The 18,094-nt window shown below is 40.7% G+C and overlaps 2 protein-coding genes across 9 annotated transcripts in view; both read left to right on the top strand.

Moving 5' to 3' along the window:
* Window positions 1-1,099: 1,099 nt before the first annotated feature.
* Window positions 1,100-3,668, top strand: PTH (parathyroid hormone; the record flags this gene model as incomplete). The annotated part of the gene is made up of 3 exons (XM_081240481.1): window positions 1,100-1,157; window positions 3,197-3,287; window positions 3,407-3,668. Exons 2-3 carry the CDS (start codon window positions 3,202-3,204, stop codon window positions 3,666-3,668), a joined length of 348 nt encoding a protein of 115 aa, XP_081096607.1. The 5' UTR covers window positions 1,100-1,157; window positions 3,197-3,201.
* Window positions 3,669-16,687: 13,019 nt separating this feature from the next.
* BTBD10 (BTB domain containing 10) overlaps window positions 16,688-18,094 on the top strand; it is a 78,959-nt gene continuing 77,552 nt past the window's right edge. For 2 of the 8 annotated variants that reach the window (XM_081240475.1, XM_081240477.1), the window contains exon 1: window positions 16,779-16,867. The gene's annotated coding sequence lies outside the window, so the exon portion shown is untranslated. Of the gene's footprint in view, window positions 16,902-17,390; window positions 17,439-18,094 lie in introns of all 8 variants that reach the window. The other 6 variants (XM_081240472.1, XM_081240473.1, XM_081240479.1 and 3 more) reach the window with 6 other exon arrangements.

The following is an 18,094-nucleotide window of genomic DNA, read 5'->3' on the forward strand; positions in this document are numbered from 1 at the left end:
ATTTGAAATTTGGACTGGCTCTTACTTGATGTAGCATCAAAGCTTGGCAAGAGTTAGCAGGAAAGAGGATAACATGAAGCCTGGGTAGGAGCAGAGCTAAGAGAACTGATCCAATTCTGGGGCTTTAGTTGGGAGGCAAGCTGCCTAAACGAACCCTAGATATACCAAGGGGATTCAAGGGGTTTTGATCGATAGATGGGGACAAAGCTGTAGCAATATTTGAAATTAGACAGGTGGTGGCATCTTGCCTCTATTAGGTTTTGGAGCAGGCCCTCCATCACCAGGTGGGGAACATGAGAAACAAGACCCAACTCCTGGCAAAGAGTCTGCAAAGGGTTAGGCAAATTAGAGTCAGGAAGACTGGGGTTCAAAGAAGGGCTACATTTCTAAAGGGAAACTGAGGTAGTAAGAATTAAAATAGCTCTGGAATCATAAAGACCTTTGTTGAACTCCATCTTCTTCATTTTCCAAACCTCAGTTTCCTCATGTGAAGATAATAGTATTTACTTTAAAGGATTGCTGTGAAGACTTACTGGGATGATATATGTAAAGTCTGGCATACAGGTACTGCTTTTCAAATGTTTTTATTGCAAATTAAAATAAAAAGAGATACAATGTAAGTTAAATGAATTTTAAAATAATTTCACTTTTGAAGCCCTTCAAATTAGTTATGTACTAAGAGCATATTCTCAAAACATTTTTAACACTTCCTTTAAGAAAAGCACTATACCTATTTTTTGGAAAGATGATCAGGAATGATATGGATTGGTTGAATATGGCTTGTAAAGTAAGCATAATGTAATATGATTCATTATAATCCTCATAATAATTGTGCCAATATTATGGTTATAAGAAATATACTTATTTAAAGATTTTACTTTCAAATAAATGATGACTTTACCATAAGTCTCTGAAGTCAGTCTTTTTTGTAATATAAATTCACTAATCCAGTCAGAATTACAATTCACTATTTGTTAGAAATCTTTGCATAAATCCTTTTCCCAGCCCCACACTGTTTTCCTTTTAATATCCAATTATCTAAAATTTAAGAGGAATGAGCACCGCCCCATGGGAGTGTGTGTGCTGCTCTGATCCTATAGTTAAAATTCAGAGAATTGGGAGTGACGTCATCCGTAACAATAAAAAAGCTTCTCTTGGTGTGTGGAAGACCTATACATAAAAGTCACATTTGAGGGTCTACAACTCAATTCATCAGCTTTCTCAGGTTTACTCAACTTTGAGAAAGCATCAACTGCTAATACACCTGAAAGAAGATCGTGTCCTAAGACATTGTGTGGTGAGTAATCTTTATTTTCTCTTTTAAATTTCATATGAGTTCTTTTTTATGATCAAGCAATTATTTAATGTGTACCATTTTCTACAATACCATGCTGCTCGTTCAAGGTAAAATGTTAAGGGAGGGTTTGAATGATAATTTAATCTAAAAATGTTGCAATAAAAAATAAATTTATGCTACCAAAATATTGTTAAATCATTTATTTTTGTGATTAAAGTCTTTTGAGAGGCCTTGCTTTTTATAAACTCATCTGAAATTACATGAAAAATAATTAAAATTTGGCATGATGTGCTTTAATGGTATCTTATTAAAGTTTTGAAATAAAACAGCCTAATGAGAAATGAATAATTCTGATTTAAATAATCAATGTAAATTTATTTGTCTGAGTTAAAATTCCATTTTTCCTCCAGAATATCCTCATAGAGAGCTCAATCTGTGTACTATAGTTGGAGAAACTCAGTTTTACTGCTGAATATTTATTCCCTTTACATAAAGCCTTTTCTAATTTTCTATTCTGAAAACTGTACATGAATTTTAAGGATGTTTTACAACGATTTTTCAGCTTTTAAAATGACATTCTTGTAAGAACCTCATCTCTCTATTAAGAACAAGGAAGCAAGGCAGAGGCGTTTGGTGAATGTGACAAAGCTAGAATAGGACACCAAAGCTTCTGTCCTCTGGCTACAATGATTGTTTCTAACACAAACCAAAAATGAAGAATATTCATTTGTTCCTCCTTCAATAGCTTTATATTGCACAGTGAAAATAAATATAGTAGATTATAATGCTCCTTATGCTACTTCTAAATGATGCAGTTTCCCTTTAAAATATGAGTACATAGCCACCCTATGTGTATGTTAAAATGGAGAACGTTAAGTATTAAGAAAAGGCACGTCTATGATAAAAGACTTTGCAATTGTTAAAATGCAGATTACGGTAAGACTTTTCTATTTTGAGATGAAAAACTTAAAAGCAAAAGAGGAAAGTACTAAAAATTATACTCAAACAAAATCGTTAATAAAATAAGCTGAAAAGATAAGATACAGACAGGCATTTTATATGGAGTCAAAACTCTAAATTCATATAACAAGTAATTAATTAGATGATGTTTAAATGCTTTGACACATTCTTTTTAACGGTAGAAGTGTGTGTTAATTTAGTAAAAATCTCTAAATCAGAGCCTATTCATTTGGCATTTATGTTTATCATTGTGTTGAAAGGAAGTTTACTTATGAAAAAGAGATTTGCTAAGTCAACAAACACTGTTGACAATTTACCTAATTAAAAGAAGTAGGGACTTCCCTGGTGGTCCAGTTGGTAAGACTCCACGCTCCCAATGCAGGGGGCCCAGGTTGGATCCCTGGTTGGGAACTAGATCCTGCACGCATGCCGCAACTAAAGATCCCACATGCTGCAGCGAGGATCCTGCGTGCTGCAACTAAGACCCGGCACAGCCAAAATAATAAATAAATAAATAAATAAATAAGAAAGAAGTAGCCATTTTCAAGCTTCATGTGTATTTAGTCATAACACAAAATGTGGGAGGAAATTCTAAACAGTAGTTTTTCATTCTTCATGTAGCTTAAATTCATATATTAAAACTTGCACAAGAACTCTCAAAAAGATACCTAAGAAAGTAAAGCTAATCTGTCTAATTTCTAAGTCAAATTGTGTGTATACATAATATATACTAATTATCTGTATATATAATATATACTTATATATACTGTAAAATAAAGAGGCTGATTCCAAAAGTCTCTCATGAAAAACAATCCAATTAGTTACTGTCACACTCTGTACAAAGTTGTATGATTATAAATATAAACTACTATAAATTTAATTGTATTGTTTGTAATATTAAAAATATTTTAAATGCCTCCATTTTGCTTTTTCTTTTAGTGAAGATGATGTCTGCAAAAGACATGGTTAAAGTAATGGTTGTCATGTTCGCGGTTTGTTTTCTTGCAAGATCGGAAGGGAAGTCTGTTAAGTAAGTACCATAGCCTGTTCTGCACGGTGAGGGCATGGGAATTGGATTTTTAAGGTTGGCTTTATGATTTGGAAGAGGGGAGCTAATGGAGTGATCCTCTCTGATTCTGTTCCCTCTAGGAAGAGATCTGTGAGTGAAATACAGCTTATGCATAACCTGGGCAAGCATCTGAGCTCCATGGAAAGACTGGAATGGCTGCGTAAGAAGTTGCAGGATGTGCACAACTTTGTTGCTCTCGGAACTTCTATAGCTTTCAGAGATGGTAGTTCCCAGAGACCCCGAAAAAAGGAAGACAATGTCCTGGTTGAGAACCATCAAAAAAGTCTTGGAGAAGCAGACAAAGCTGATGTGGATGTATTAATTAAAGCTAAACCCCAGTGAAAACAGATATGATCAGAGCACTGCTCTAGACAGCATAGGGCAACAACATTACATGCTGCTAATGTTTTCAAGCTCTATTAAGATTAAGTGGCAATATTTCTAATATTACCAAACTTTATGTGTAATCTATTGCTAGCTGTGGTAGCGGCAATTTTAATTGATTATTTTGATTTTACTTTTATTCATCTAAGAGCTCTTTTAATAATTCTATTTCTATTGATTCTAAATAAATGAAGTTAAGTATTTCTTCCTTGTTATAAAAATATCTTTTGGTTATTAGTAACACCAATATGTTTAAATTGATTGTGACTAGGAAGAACAACACAAATTTTTTTTCACCCTGTGTCTAACATTCTGATATTTTGAAATTATCCTTTGAATATTATCAAAGTACCAGGTCCCTGAATCATCACTAGCTAGTTACTAGTGTCCTCTTCATTTCAGGAAAGGAAATGAAATGCCACTGGTCATATTCCTAGTCTGGACCCCAAATTGCAAGGAATAGAATTTTTGTGTTTAATAGAATATAACTTTGTTCATTTGTCCTTCCTCACACGCATTTCTAACAAAATGGACTGACTTAACCAAAGACCATTTAGAATACCAATGGGGGGTGGCTTCCCTGATGGCGCAGTGGTTGAGAGTCCACCTGCCGATGCAGGGGACGTGGGTACGTGCCCCGGTCCGGGAAGATCCCACATGCCGCAGAGCGGCTGGGCCCGTGAGCCATGGCTGCTGAGCCTGTGCATCCGGAGCCTGTGCTCCACAACGGGAGAGGCCACAGCAGTGAGAGGCCCGCGTACCGCAAAAATAAATAAATAAATAAATAAATAATAGATAAAATTAAAAAAAAAAAGAATACCAATGGGCATTATGGGGAACATTTGAAATCCCCAGACTCAATTTTCTTAAAACCAAATTGGACTCCCATAGCTCTAAGGTTTCCAAAACTGAATGAAATGCCTATTTTGATTGGTATTTTGAGGCTTCCAAATATCACCAGGACCCTAAAATCGCCTCTCTGTAAAATAGGATTTTAAGATTAACTGAGGCAAACAAGCAGTTAAAGAAAGATGAAGTGGCTTCGGAAGCCTCATGCTCCTCTTCCGTGGCTCCTTGTGCTCAGGCTTCATGTCTGGTGTCATCTTCCTCCTTCCCTTCTATACTTCTATACCCACACCTCCTCCACACCCTCAGCTCCCCCTTACTAATTCTCTCGCTGAACTTTCATATTTCTTTGAAACCCTCCCCACTCCTTTTTCCTCTGAACTTAGCAGAACCTGTCCCCTTAAAATTAAGCCTTCTGAGGATCCAGAGGCTAAACCCTGAATTTCTTATATTCCCTGGACTAAAGCTAAACTGCGAGCCACAGTCAAATATTTTCCCAAAGTAACCGAAGATCTTCACAGATTTGCTGAGGAATTTAATATAGTCTTTCAAATTTGTCAACCTTGTTTCTCTGATTTAAATCAGTTAGTTCATATGCTTGTTGGTAAAGGCCTGGCCCAGCACTGCATGAAAACTGCTAATTGGGAAAATCCTGAAAGTCTCTAGAATCACAACTGGGAGACCAGCTTGCTAACTTATTATACGATCAAGCTTGGACAGTTGCTAGGCAACCTCATGGAGCAACTCCTAGGCCTTTTCCAAAGCCTGTTGATTGCAGCAAAATTTAGGTTTGCACAAAAAAATCAGATGAATCTGTTCATGACTATTACAATTGACTTCAGATTACTTTTAAAGAAAATTCTGGTCTTCCTTCAGATGTTTATTCCACCTGGGTAGCTTTTAACTCTATGTTTATTAATGGGCTGAACCAGGACCTTTCCCTTCTAGTAAAAAGGATCAGGATGGAATGGGAAAATATGTCCACTCCAGACTTAGTTAATCTGACAAACTTACTCTCTTGCACTCTAGATGATTCACCTAAAAGAAAGACCACTAGGGAATTCCCTGGCTGTCCAGTGGTTAGGACTCCATGCTTCCACTGCCATGGCCGAGGTTCGATCCCTGGTCAGGGAACTAAGATCCCACAAGCTGCGTGGAGTGGCCAAAAAAACCCCCAAAAAACAAAACCAAAAAAACCACACTAAAATTCTTCAACTCCAGCAAATAAAAACCCCTAAACAAAAACAAAACCCTCCTAGTTTCTGCTATTATTGCAAAAAGCTAGGACACTGGAAAAGAGATTGTTATACCTTTAAGTGCTTTAGGCACCTTCAGCCCTCTAACAAGTCTTTCCAACGTCCTCCCAGTTCTCAATGATGGGGCTCTGAGAAACTACAGGGGCTCTTCCCAATCATCCCTCTTAATCTGCTTGGAGAAACGTCTTTCCAGATTGGGTATGAATCTCTTCCAGTCCTAACTGACACCAGAGCCACACTCTCGGTGCTTGACTCCACTACTATGAAATAGCCCCTGCCTCGAAGTACTAAAACAGTTCAAATAGTGGGGATCTCTAATCAACCTCAAGAGATGCCTCTCCCTGAACTTATTTCCTTTTGTTTGGCCCTTTGAGAGATACATGCCTTTTTCTCCTTAGCTCCTCAACCCCATCCATCTATCAGGCTGAGACTTCTTAGAGAAGTATCATGCTGGAATTTCTTTCTTCCAAAGTGGAAAAAAAAATCATAAAGGGAACTCCCGGGCAGTCCAGTGGTTAGGACTCCATGCTTTCATCGCCAAGGGCCTTGGTCAGGGAACAAAGATCCCACAAGCCACACAGTGCAGCAAAAAAAAAAAAAAAAAAAAATTGCAAAGGTAGAAATAATTCTAGAACTTGAGAGCAGTCATTGAAGTAACAAACCAGGTGAATTAAATGACCCCTTGACATCTTTTATTTGCTCCATCTCTAATGATTCTAGAGCTGATTCTGGAAACACTGATAATTTGTCCCTATCAATTCAGCTACCATCTTTGTTATGGGCAAAATCTCCAACTGATATTGGAAAAATTCACAGCACACCTCCCATCAAGATTCAGATAGATCTCTCAAAACCTCTGCTCAGAATTAATCAATATTCTATAGGAAAGAATCTCTTCAAAGCATAAAGCCCATAATAGAAGATTACAAGGGCCAAGGCATCATTATCCCTTGCACTAGCCCCTGCAATACTCCCATTTTGCTAGTGAGAAAACCTAAGGGCCAAGGGTGGATGCTTGTCCAGGACCTTTGAGCAATAAACAACATTGTTATCCCTCAACACCCTGTTGTTCCTAATATCCATTACTAATACCCACTCCCACTGAAATCAATTTCTTTACTGTAATTGATTTATGCAGTACATTCTTTAGTATTCCAGTTGATGAAACTGGCCAATACCTTTTTTTTTTTTTAATTTTTGGCTGCGTTGGGTCTTTGTTGCTGTGCGCGGGCTTTCTCTATTTGCGGCGAGAGGGGGCTACTCTTCATTGCAATGCGCAGGCTTCTCAGCACGGTGGCATCTCTTGTTGTGGAGCACAGGCTCTAGGCATGTGGGCTTCAGTAGTTGCAGCATACAGGCTCAGTAGTTGCAGCACACAGGCACTAGAGTGCACGGGCTTCAGTAATTGCGACACGTGGGCTCAGTAGTTGTGGCTTGTAGACTCTAGAGTGCAGGCTCAGTAGTTGTGGTGCATAGGCTTAGTTGATCCGCGGCATATGGGTTCTTCCCAGACCAGGGATCAAACCCGTGTCCCCTGCGTTGGCAGGCAGATTCTTAACCACTGTGCCACCAGGGAAGTCCCCTAGCCAGTACCTTTTTTACTTCACTTGGGAAGAAAAACAATTCACATGGGCAGTAATGCCTCAGCCCTTACTTATTTCTCACAAATCCTGAAGGCTTATCCAGGTGATAAAAAGTTCCCTAGAAGTTCTATTTTGTTGTAACATGTGAAAGAAATCTCTGTGCTCTCCTTCTCAAGCCTCTTCACCGGAAGACAGCATCCATATGTCAAAGCTTTTAGCCTTAAAGAGACATAACATTGTCAAGGAAAAAATTCAGTTTGCCCAAACCCAGGTTTCATATTTAGGGCATCTGATATCAGAACAAGGGCCACACCCAGATCCAGATAGACTTCGTGGTGTCCTAAGTTTCCAAAAACCCAAAACTTAGTGCCAACTGCTAGTTGTTTGTTGCCAAAATTGGATTCCAAATTTCTCTTTTATGGCCAAAACTCTGTATGTTTTACTAAGCAATAACAACTCCAATCCAATTTGATGGGAAGAACCAGACAACGTAGCTTTTAAGGCCTTAAAGGAGAGTTTGATGAACCTGCCTGTGTTTGGACATCCCAGTTATCAAATTCTCTTTTTCCTTTTGTATATGAAAAGGAAGGGAATGCCCTGGGGGTACTCATCCAAAAACACTGGGACCACCATTGACCCATAGGGTATTATAGCCAATAACTGGACCTTGTGGCATGGAGATACCCTTCTTGCCTTAGAACAATTACTGTCTCTGCCCTTTTGGTTAAGGCCACCAAGAAAGTTATTGTGGGATCCCCATTACCCATTTTTATACCTCATGCAGTAGAAGGCCTCCCCAATTCTCATCACACTCAACCTTTCTCAGTGAGCCCCCTCAACTCCTATGAAGCCCTTTTGTTAACTACTCCTCACGTAACTCTTTTACAGTGTAATAACTTTAATCCTGGTACTCTTCTTCCCACCACCACCAGTGACATCTCTCATGCCTGCCTAACACTGATGGATCACCTCCTGACTCCTGGTGATAATCTACAGGCTATTCCTCTGGGTAACACTGGCTTTTCATGGTTCACTGATGGTTCTTATTTAAAAGGTGACAATGGCAAATACTGTGCTGTTTAGTCTATTGCAACTCCTTTTGATACTGATGAGGCACCATCTATACGTATGACTACTTTGGCCCAACAGCCTGAATTATACACTGTTACACAGGCTTGTACTTTAGTCAAGGGCAAAACTTCTAATATTTATACTGACAGCAGATATGCTTTCAGAGTAGTTCATGATTTTGGAATGTTTTACAAGCAATGTGACTTCCTTTCTTCCAGCAGATATAAAATTTTAAATGGCCCCTTTGTTCAGGAATAGTTGGATGTAATGCTTTTACCCACCACTTTAGCTGTTATTAAGATTCCAGAGCATTCTTTTTTTTTTTTTTTGCGGTACTCAGGCCTCTCACTGCTGTGGCCTCTCACGTTGCGGAGCACAGGCTCCAGACGCGCAGGCTCAGCGGCCATGGCTCACAGGCCCAGCCGCTCCACGGCACGTGGGATCATCCCGGACCGGGGCACGAACCCGTGTCCCCTGCATCGGCAGGCGGACTCCCAACCACTGCGCCACCAAGGAAGCCCCATTCTATTTTTTTTAAATTTATTTTGGCTGCGCTAGGTCTTAGCTGTGGCACACGGGATCTTTCAGTTGCAGCATGCAGGCTTCTTAGTAGCGGCACGTGGACTCTTAGTTGCGGCATGCATGGGGGATCTAGTTCCCTGACCAGGGATCAAACCCAGGCCCCCTGCATTGGGAGCTTGGAGTCTTACCCACTGGACTACAAGGGAAGTCCCAAGATTCCAGGCATTCTAAACTTGACTTCTGGAAGGTAAATCACCATGCTGGAATTTCCACAAGGAATGCTTCCCTTAAAGGAACCAAGAGCAATCAGACCTCTGTCATGGTCCAAAGAGATATTTCCTCAAATGATAAGTTAGAAAAACTGGTTAGAGAAGCCCAACAGTTGGCCTCAGAAAAGAAAAAACAAGGTTGAAAATTCACAGTTGTTGGTTTGAAAAAAGAGAAAGCTCTGATTCAAACCAAATAACATTCTAGTCCTACCAGAAACTCTAAAAATCCCATTGCTAACCACTGTACATGCATTAAACCATTGGTCTATTCATAAAATGATAGCATTCATGAGTCAATATTGGTGGAGAAACATTAAAAAGTCACAAAATAGTGCCTACCTCACTTGTTCCACTTGTTCTAAATACAGCCCAGGAAGCCTGTTTGTACTGCTCTCAGACATTTTAAACTGCCTCATGGACCGTTTGAGTTCTGGCCAATGGGTTTCATACAACTTCCTCCATCTCATGGATATACACATGTTTTAGTCATGGTCTGTGTGTTTTCACACTGACAGACTACTGCCTGTTCTGTGTCTAAAGTCCTTTTGGATATGATTATCCTTACCTGGGGAACTCCTCTTAAACTTCATAATGATCAAGGAACCCATTTTTACTGTTCATGTACTTCGACCAGTCTGCTCTGTTTGGCTGGTTTTACAACAATTTCACTGTGTTTATCACCTTCAGTCCTCTGGTTTAGTTGAAGGTACACAGCATTATTGAGTCAACTGACAAAATTTGTAGAGGCCTTCCAAATACCTTAGCCAAAAGCCTTGCTGGTGGTCCTTCTAAATCTCAGATCTACCTCTTTTGGAACTCATAAACTCTCACCCTTTGGGATATTGGGATAGTCAGAAGATGCCCAGTGTACTTGGCTCCTGCCTCTTTTGACCCACAAGAGATGAAAGGAAATATACTCCAATATTGCAAAGGTCTAATTGCTTCTACTACAAATAACTATGTTTGGTCAATCTTTTCACAGTGCATTCTCGGGAGAGGAAGACCTTAAGCATCCTACCCTGCAAACTGAAGATTTTGTCTATTGGAAAATGCACCTCCAGAAAGACTCTCTTCAACCTTGCTGGAAAGGCCCCTGTCAGGTACTGCAAACTAATCCTGTGCTGCCAAACTCCAGGGAATAGACTCTGAGAACATGTGACACATCTAAAGAAAACACCAAACACTGACTGGGCCTGCACATTATCTAGTGACCTGAAAGTAAAGATTTCCTGGAATTGAAGCAGACAGTATCTGATGAGATAGCTTTCCAAAGATATCTGGACCAGGCCTGTTGAAAGTTTGTCTGCCAAACCGTTGACGATGACATAATGCTTCAGGTGATCTCCAATGCCTAATATCTTGATAATATATAAACTTTAAAAGTGCCTGGGAGTTCTCTCTCTTACCCTCCTTGTTACTCAAATGTGACTTCAATAGGTTTCCACTCTGTGTTCTTTCCCTCTGATGTGAGACATTATACCCAGGAAAAGTCCTTCCTGGCATGAGGGACAGGGAGCTGCTGAAATGAGAAAACCTGACTCGATCAATGATACTTTCAAAGAAAGATCTTGATTAAAAGAGGGAAATGTAAAAAATTAATAAACAGAAACCTCAAGTAGTCAGGAAACCAGAAGAGGGAGCTCTCATGCCCTGCTACCAAAGTAGGACCCAACTGGAAGAAGAAAGACCTCCTCTTCTTTCCTGGCAACAACTCAGCCAATGAAAAGCCCTGGACTGTTTGTTATAGCCCTCCCAACATCCTTTTGCCTTCTATGAAAGAGTTCTTCCCTTGCTATGTGAGGACTTACATGTTGCTCTCCATGGTTGCAGACCCTGAATTGTAATTCTTTGTTTATCCCAAATAAACTTTTTTTTTGCTGGGGAAATCACTAGGTTTACTTTAGGTCAATACCTTAAACTGTGAGCCTCCTGGGTCTAGTTCAACATCATCCTGATCAAAGCCCAGTATGTAGAATTAAGTTAGGTTTTAAAATCAATTATTTGTTTTTGTAATTCTTAGATAGTTTTCTCAATCATATAAACTCCTGGTAATATCAGGAAAGCTTGGGGATGTATGATGCATCAGCTTCACCCTATATGCTCTTCTTTGGGGACAAGACATCAATCACATATCTCTTTGAAAGGACTGTGGCCAAATTGCAACATCTGTAGCATTCTTGGCACAGATTTTCATGGGTTGTACATTTTCACCTTCTTTTGAGATCCCAGGGAAAAAGGGTGGGCACAGGAGACTCCAAGGTAAGACACATTTTTCATTCTCACCAAGAACTTTTTGAGCAGTGTATTCACTAACTGAATGGACTTTTTGGCCAACTCAATATTTGTGAAGATGTATAAATGAAAACCATCAGAGGCATTGAAAAATAAAATGGCTTTCAGGTCCCAGTCCAGAAAAATCCTCACCTCTGTAAGTTTGAGTTCACGTGGAGAATAGTCCTGGTTTCTGTACTGGCAGTGACTTAATGTCTCCTCCTGAGGCTCACAACCCAGAACCCCAGACCTGAAGATACCAGGAAAGGGCAATCATGATATGCAGAATCCCTGCAAACAACCACAGCCAATTCCATGTTTCTCCAACTTCCATCTCCTAATAATGTCAGCCAGAGGTGAAGCAGGATGATCCCAGCACACAAGAAGCAGGGATAAATGTTTTGGCATTCTCTGGTTGTCTTGTCTGAACCTACCCATATTCAATGCTCTGCAGGTCATTAACAGAATAAGAGGAAGTCACTGGCTATAGCCAGAGCTAGAGTCATTTTCACATAGAATCTCAGCACAGACATCATCACTTAGATCTCAGTCACCAGTTTCCCCAAGGCCATGCTGGTCTGGATCCTCTGGATCTAGGAGATGTCAAGAAACTGGAGACAAGAGAAAAGACTGTCCTGATGCCTAAGGCAGGAGAAACAGAAGTTATGTTTGCAGAATGTCAAACAGGGATCTTGGAAATAGTTCAGGCAGGTGAAATGTGTTGATTCTTTTCTGAGTTTTTCTGCCATGGCCATCATTTCAATACGGCTGTTATTAGTTTTGTGCTTCTCTGGGGTGCTGCAACTTCTTAACTGGATCCTAGACTTCTCATAAAGGTATTTTGCTCTGTATATTATTGCTAAATCAGTGTTTCTGTGAGGAACCAAGGCCTAGGACTTCCTATTCCACCATCTTGCTGATGTTACTAACATAGGGTTATTTTTGAGCTCTATGTGTTTATTCTGTTATATTGATGTATTTGTTCTTGCAGTATAAAGTACACACACACACACATATCCTTCTTTATAGATCTTTATTCTACCATTCTATATTTACACTGAGTTTGTTGGGTTCTCTTCTAAAAAAATCCAGCTGCAATTTTGATTGGGATTGTATTAAAATTATGTTAATTTTAGGAAGAATTGACATATTTATTATATCGTCCTATTCATCAACATAGTAAGCCTTTTCACTTATTCTGACCTACTTTAAACCTTTTAAATCGAGTTGAAACATTTTCTCTAGAAAAATCTTATGTATCCCTTGTTAATTGCTAAATTCTATATGGTTTATTGTGAAAGGTATATAAATGTTTATTATATTTTTTAATTGGTTATTTTTGGTATAGAGAAACATTGTTCATTTTTCTAATTTTCTCTTATAACCAACAAACTTGCTGAACTGTCTTATTAATTCTAATAGCTTATATTTTGTTTACATTTGCTTTTCTATGTAGACGATCATATAATCTCAAATAATGACACTTTTATCTCTTTTCTCCCTGTGATTACACTTTTTTTTTCATTTCTTATAGTAGCATCTGGCACCTCAGTACCATGCTACTGAATGATGCTACTGGGTTTCCTTATCATATTCTGGACCTTAATGGAAATGTGTATGTAATTTCTCAACAAGAGAATGGTTTTTAACATATTGATGACATTCCCTTCTATAACTAGTTTTCTAAGGGTTCTTTTGAAATTATAAAAGAACTTTATAAAATGCTGTTTCTCCAAAAATATGTAACTTTTCACTTTTAGTCCATTAATGTAATAAATTAAATATTTTTGCATTATATATATTATATATTATATATATATTATATATATATTGCACTATATATATATATATATATAATATTCTCTGTGTGTGTGTGTGTGTGTGTATCTTTTTTTTTTTTTTTTTTTTTTTTTGTGGTACGCGGGCCTCTCACTGTTGTGGCCTCTCCCGTTGTGGAGCACAGGCTCCGGACGCGCAGGCTCAGAGGCCATGGCTCACGGGCCCAGCCGCTCCGCAGCATGTGGGATCTTCCCGGACCGGGGCACGAACCCATGTCCCCTGCATCGGCAGGCGGACTCTCAACCACTGCGCCACCAGGGAAGCCCTGTGTGTGTATCTTAAAAATTTTTTGTCTGGTTTTGGACAAAATGTCCAAATTTACCATATTATTTACCATATTTAGTATTTTGCATTCTGTTCTTTTCACTTGCGAGATTCATCTCTATTGATGCATGTAGCTGTAGTTATTTTAATTGTGTAGTATTTCATTGTGAAGTATACTTCAGTTTATTTATGCATTTATTATTAATGGATATCTGGGTTGTTTTCAGTTTTGAGCTATTACTGACAATGAGCATTCTTTTAGATGTCTTTTACACCTGTAAGAGTTTCCTTAGGATATGCACCTAGAAATGGAATTGCATGTTCAACTTTTCTAGGAGATGCTAACCTATTTTCCACAGTGGTTGTAACAGTTTATATCTCATGCCTCCAGCAACGTATGAAAGTTCCTCTTACTCTACATTCTTGCCAATGTCAAGTATTGCAAGACTTTCAAAATTTTGCCAATATAATGGGCATCTCATTGTTCTTTTTTTTTTTTTTTTTTTTTTTTTTTTGCCGTATGCAGGCCTCTCACTGTTGTGGCCTCTCCCGTTGCGGAGCACAGGCTCCGGAGGCGCAGGCTCAGCGGCCATGGCTCACGGGCCCAGCCGCTCTGCGGCATGTGGGATCTTCCTGGACCGGGGCACGAACCCGTGTCCCCTGAATCGGCAGGCGGACTCTCAACCACTGCGCCACCAGGGAAGCCCGAAAGGTTAATTTTTTTAAGTGAATGACAGTGATAGCTTTATTAGATACTCTTTCTTCCTTCCTTTCTTTCTTTCTTTCTTTTCTTTCTTTCTTCCCTTCCTTCTTCCTTTCTTTCTTTCAAGAATAACAGAATAGGGCTTCCCTGGCGGTGCAGTGGTTAAGAACCTGCTGCCAACGCAGGGGACACAGGTTTGAGCCCTGGTCCGGGAAGATCCCACCTGCCACGGAGCAACTAAGCCCATGCGCCACAACTACTGAGCCTGTGCTCTAGAGCCCGTGAGCCACAACTAGTGAGCCCATGTGCCACAACTACTGAAGCCCACGTGCCTAGAGCCCATGCTCTGCAACAAGAGAAACCACCACAATGAGAAGCCCGCGCACCGCAACCAAGAGCAGCCCCCACTAGCCGCAACTAGAGAAAGCTTGTGCAGCAATGAAGACCCAATAAAGCCCCCCCAAAAAAAAAGAATAACAGAATAAAATGAACTATAGGCCCCTCAAAGCAAGTTTAAATGATTTGACCAGATTCCAGCATGGAATAAAGTTTCCATACTTCATCTGAAATCTTGCACTAATTCTTCCAATGTTTCCTGGAAAATTCCTAGAACTTGGAATAGAATGTGTGAATTATGCTAAGCAGAGCACCTGACTAGCTCACAACAGAGTTTGAACTACTTTTTCTAAAATTTTTAATTTTTAAAAAAATTGAGGTATAATTGACATACATTATATTATTTTCAGGTGTACAACATGATTCAGTATTTGTTTATGACCTATTTTTTTTCTATTGGTACGGTGAGCCAAATGTCACTATAGTATACATACACATAATAATATGAAAATAATGTCTAAAGGGAGATTGGCAGAAATCCTATAGTAGAATATCAGGGTCTCTCTTTAGGAAATGATAGCTTCTATTTTGATATAGGGAAATAATTCCTCTTTGACAGACTTCACTAAAACTTGGACTATAGAATTACTTCTCTTGATCTTATCTTATAGAAGAAAGCTATGATAATACATAAGGCCAATGGAGTTTTTGTTATTTTGTTGCCTGAGGGTTTTCTTGAAGTTTCTCCATGAGATACACCTGTATTACAAAACTATTAGATTCTTCTTCTGTCTTAGAAACCTTCAAAGATTTCCACTTTAGCAGAATGTGGCAATGATAATAACTTAGGTATTATGACAAAAATCTGTTTCCCTTAGGTCTCTCACATGTGGTGTCCTTAGATGAGGACAAGGATGTTCACTATCCTCTATTGTGCTCAACTGCTCATCTCCTTAGCATAAACACTGGTTTGAAAAACATTTTGGTTAGCACATGTAGAAGCCAGGGAGTTTTCTCTTCCCAACTCAACAGTGATTAAAAGCTTTTCAGCAAAGTTCTTTCTGGCAAAATCTGTTTTCATAGCAAATTACTCAAACCAGGTCCTCTTCCTTTTCGCTTCCTCTGCTTGCAGCGCTCCTCCCACTCTTCTCAAAACTGGGTAACTCTTACTCATCCTTCAAGATTCAGCTCAAATGTCACTCCCTGGTGGAAGCTTCCTCAACATGGCAGGCCGAGCCGGTTCCTCCCTCTCAGCTCACAGCTCCGGCCTTCACCACAGTGTAACAGGATTATCTGTTTTCGGGTGGGTCTCGCCCCCAGGGTGTGAGCTTCGAGGTTGGGGACTGTGTCTTTCATTTTTCTGTTTGTGTAGTCCAGCATGTGACACACAGTAGGCTCAGTAAAGTTGAGTGACTGAAACACTATGACTGGCGACCTTCTGCCACAAGGAGCAATAATATCCCATCCAGGTTACTGTCGACGTTCCACAGGGGCCCAACTGCAAGAGCTCCAGATGGCACACCGGTTCCCGCCAACCCAGCGTTTAAAAACAAACAGCTGCGGACGCTAGGAAATAGGTGGCCCTCACGAGGACCACCTTTCCTCAACCCAGGCGGGTTAATACCCGCCAGCTGAGCCGCCAAAGGCGAGTTTGGAGTTCGCTTAGTTGAGGGAAACGCTTTCCTTGAGTAAACTCAGCGTCCTTGAGGTATTCTCCAACTCTGGGCTGGAGACGCTGTCCGCTTTTTTCTAACGGTGACAGGAAGTCAAGGAAAAACGTGGGATTCAAAGATTTGTGGGGTAACTCTGCTCGCAGCCGCTCAGATTCGAGACTCGCGGTTGATCCCGATTTGACGTCTGTCAGGACCCGCGCCTTACATTCTGCGTCGCCTGCCCCCAGGCTCAACGCCCACCCCATGCAGCCACTCCCCCAACCGCCCGCCCTCTCCGCGCCCCGCCCAACTCCTGCGCGGCGAGCCGCCATTCTCGCGATAACTCAGCTAATCTCGCCTTTTCGAACCCCGGGATCTCGCGAGAAGCAGCCTAGGAGCCGGCCTGTAATCTGCCGGGGCGGCTCTTGTAGCCGCAGCTGCCGCAGCGTCCGCCGCCTCAGACACCTCAGGAGGGATCCAGTTGTGGGGGAAGCGGAGGTGTCGCTGGCCCCCGCCTGTGCCTGGACACTCAAGGAGGACTACAGGTTCGAGGGTGACTGGACTCAGCTGGAGAACTCGGTGGGGGCGGCGCTGGAGGCTGGGCTTTTGTGGGGGCGGAGGGCGAGTTTGGGCTTGAAAGCTGGACTGCTCTGGTGGTGGTCTGGACGTCCCGGACCCTGCTTGGGGACCGTGGGTGAGGTTCTGGGCTCTGGCCGCTGGCGCCCAGTTCGGAGAGGCAAGGAAGGGAGTTGGGTTTCGGGGGTGCTGTTTTTGGGTTGGGAGTTCTGAGGCCTTTCCCCAGAGATGAAGGCGATACCCTCAACCCTCATTACCAGGGCAGAGGAACAGTTGTGCGCCGCCCCTTTTCTGTCATCCTGGGTTAACGCCGCGAGGTCCTGAGGAGGGTGCATCACAATAGGAGCTAAGGTGGCCCGAGTCTCGCTTTGGGTGAAGAGTAGTGAGACCCTAATAAGGTGTTGCGTGGTTTTATGCTGTAATGGTATCACGTGCGGTACTTTGTTTTCCCCAAACTTGCACAGAAAAGCTGCTTATTTTTTTCTTTTTCAGATTCAAGTCTCCTCACACCCTTTATCCTCGGGAATGGGGTGCAGGGAGGTGAGACATCACTAAGTAATTTGTTAGTGTGGGCGCAATGTGACCATCACTGGACTTCACAGATTTCCTACTAATCTTTCTCCTCAGTATTTTGAGTTCATGATGAGAAGTCACTAGTCCAGACATGCTAAAGATAGAGCATCACTCGCTTGTCGTTTTATGCACTTAGCATATAAAATTTACTTAAATGTTTTTTAATCTTTAAGAGTCTTCATGCTTTTTATTTAAATTAACAATATCAGAGAAAAATCACAGTGTATTGATTTTCTTTGGCCAACTGGGTACACCCCCCCCCCACAATTTGATCAAGACTTTAGAGAGGGAGTTAGATGAATTTTGAATGAAATAGATTGTAGAAATTAGTATAAGAGATATAATAAGGAGTGCAACTATACCGGCCAAAAAAGTTTCTGTACTGGAGAGCCCGTCCAGGACTGAAGCCCAAGCCTTGAAAATGAGGACTCCAGTTGTCATTAGAATACAAAGCGGAAAGCAGTAGAAAATACTTGGGAGAGGATTTGATGGTGGATAAAGACTGTTAAAAAAGTGTGAGGAGAATTATTTTTGAAGGTGTAAATGTGTTTTATAAATTTCCTAACATTTCTCACAGTTTATGACCTAACTGCTATTGTTACACATAAAAAAGTGGGAAGGGA

Source organism: Mesoplodon bidens (assembly GCF_964165515.1).
Source record: "Mesoplodon bidens genome assembly, chromosome: 7".
NCBI lineage: Eukaryota > Metazoa > Chordata > Mammalia > Artiodactyla > Ziphiidae > Mesoplodon > Mesoplodon bidens.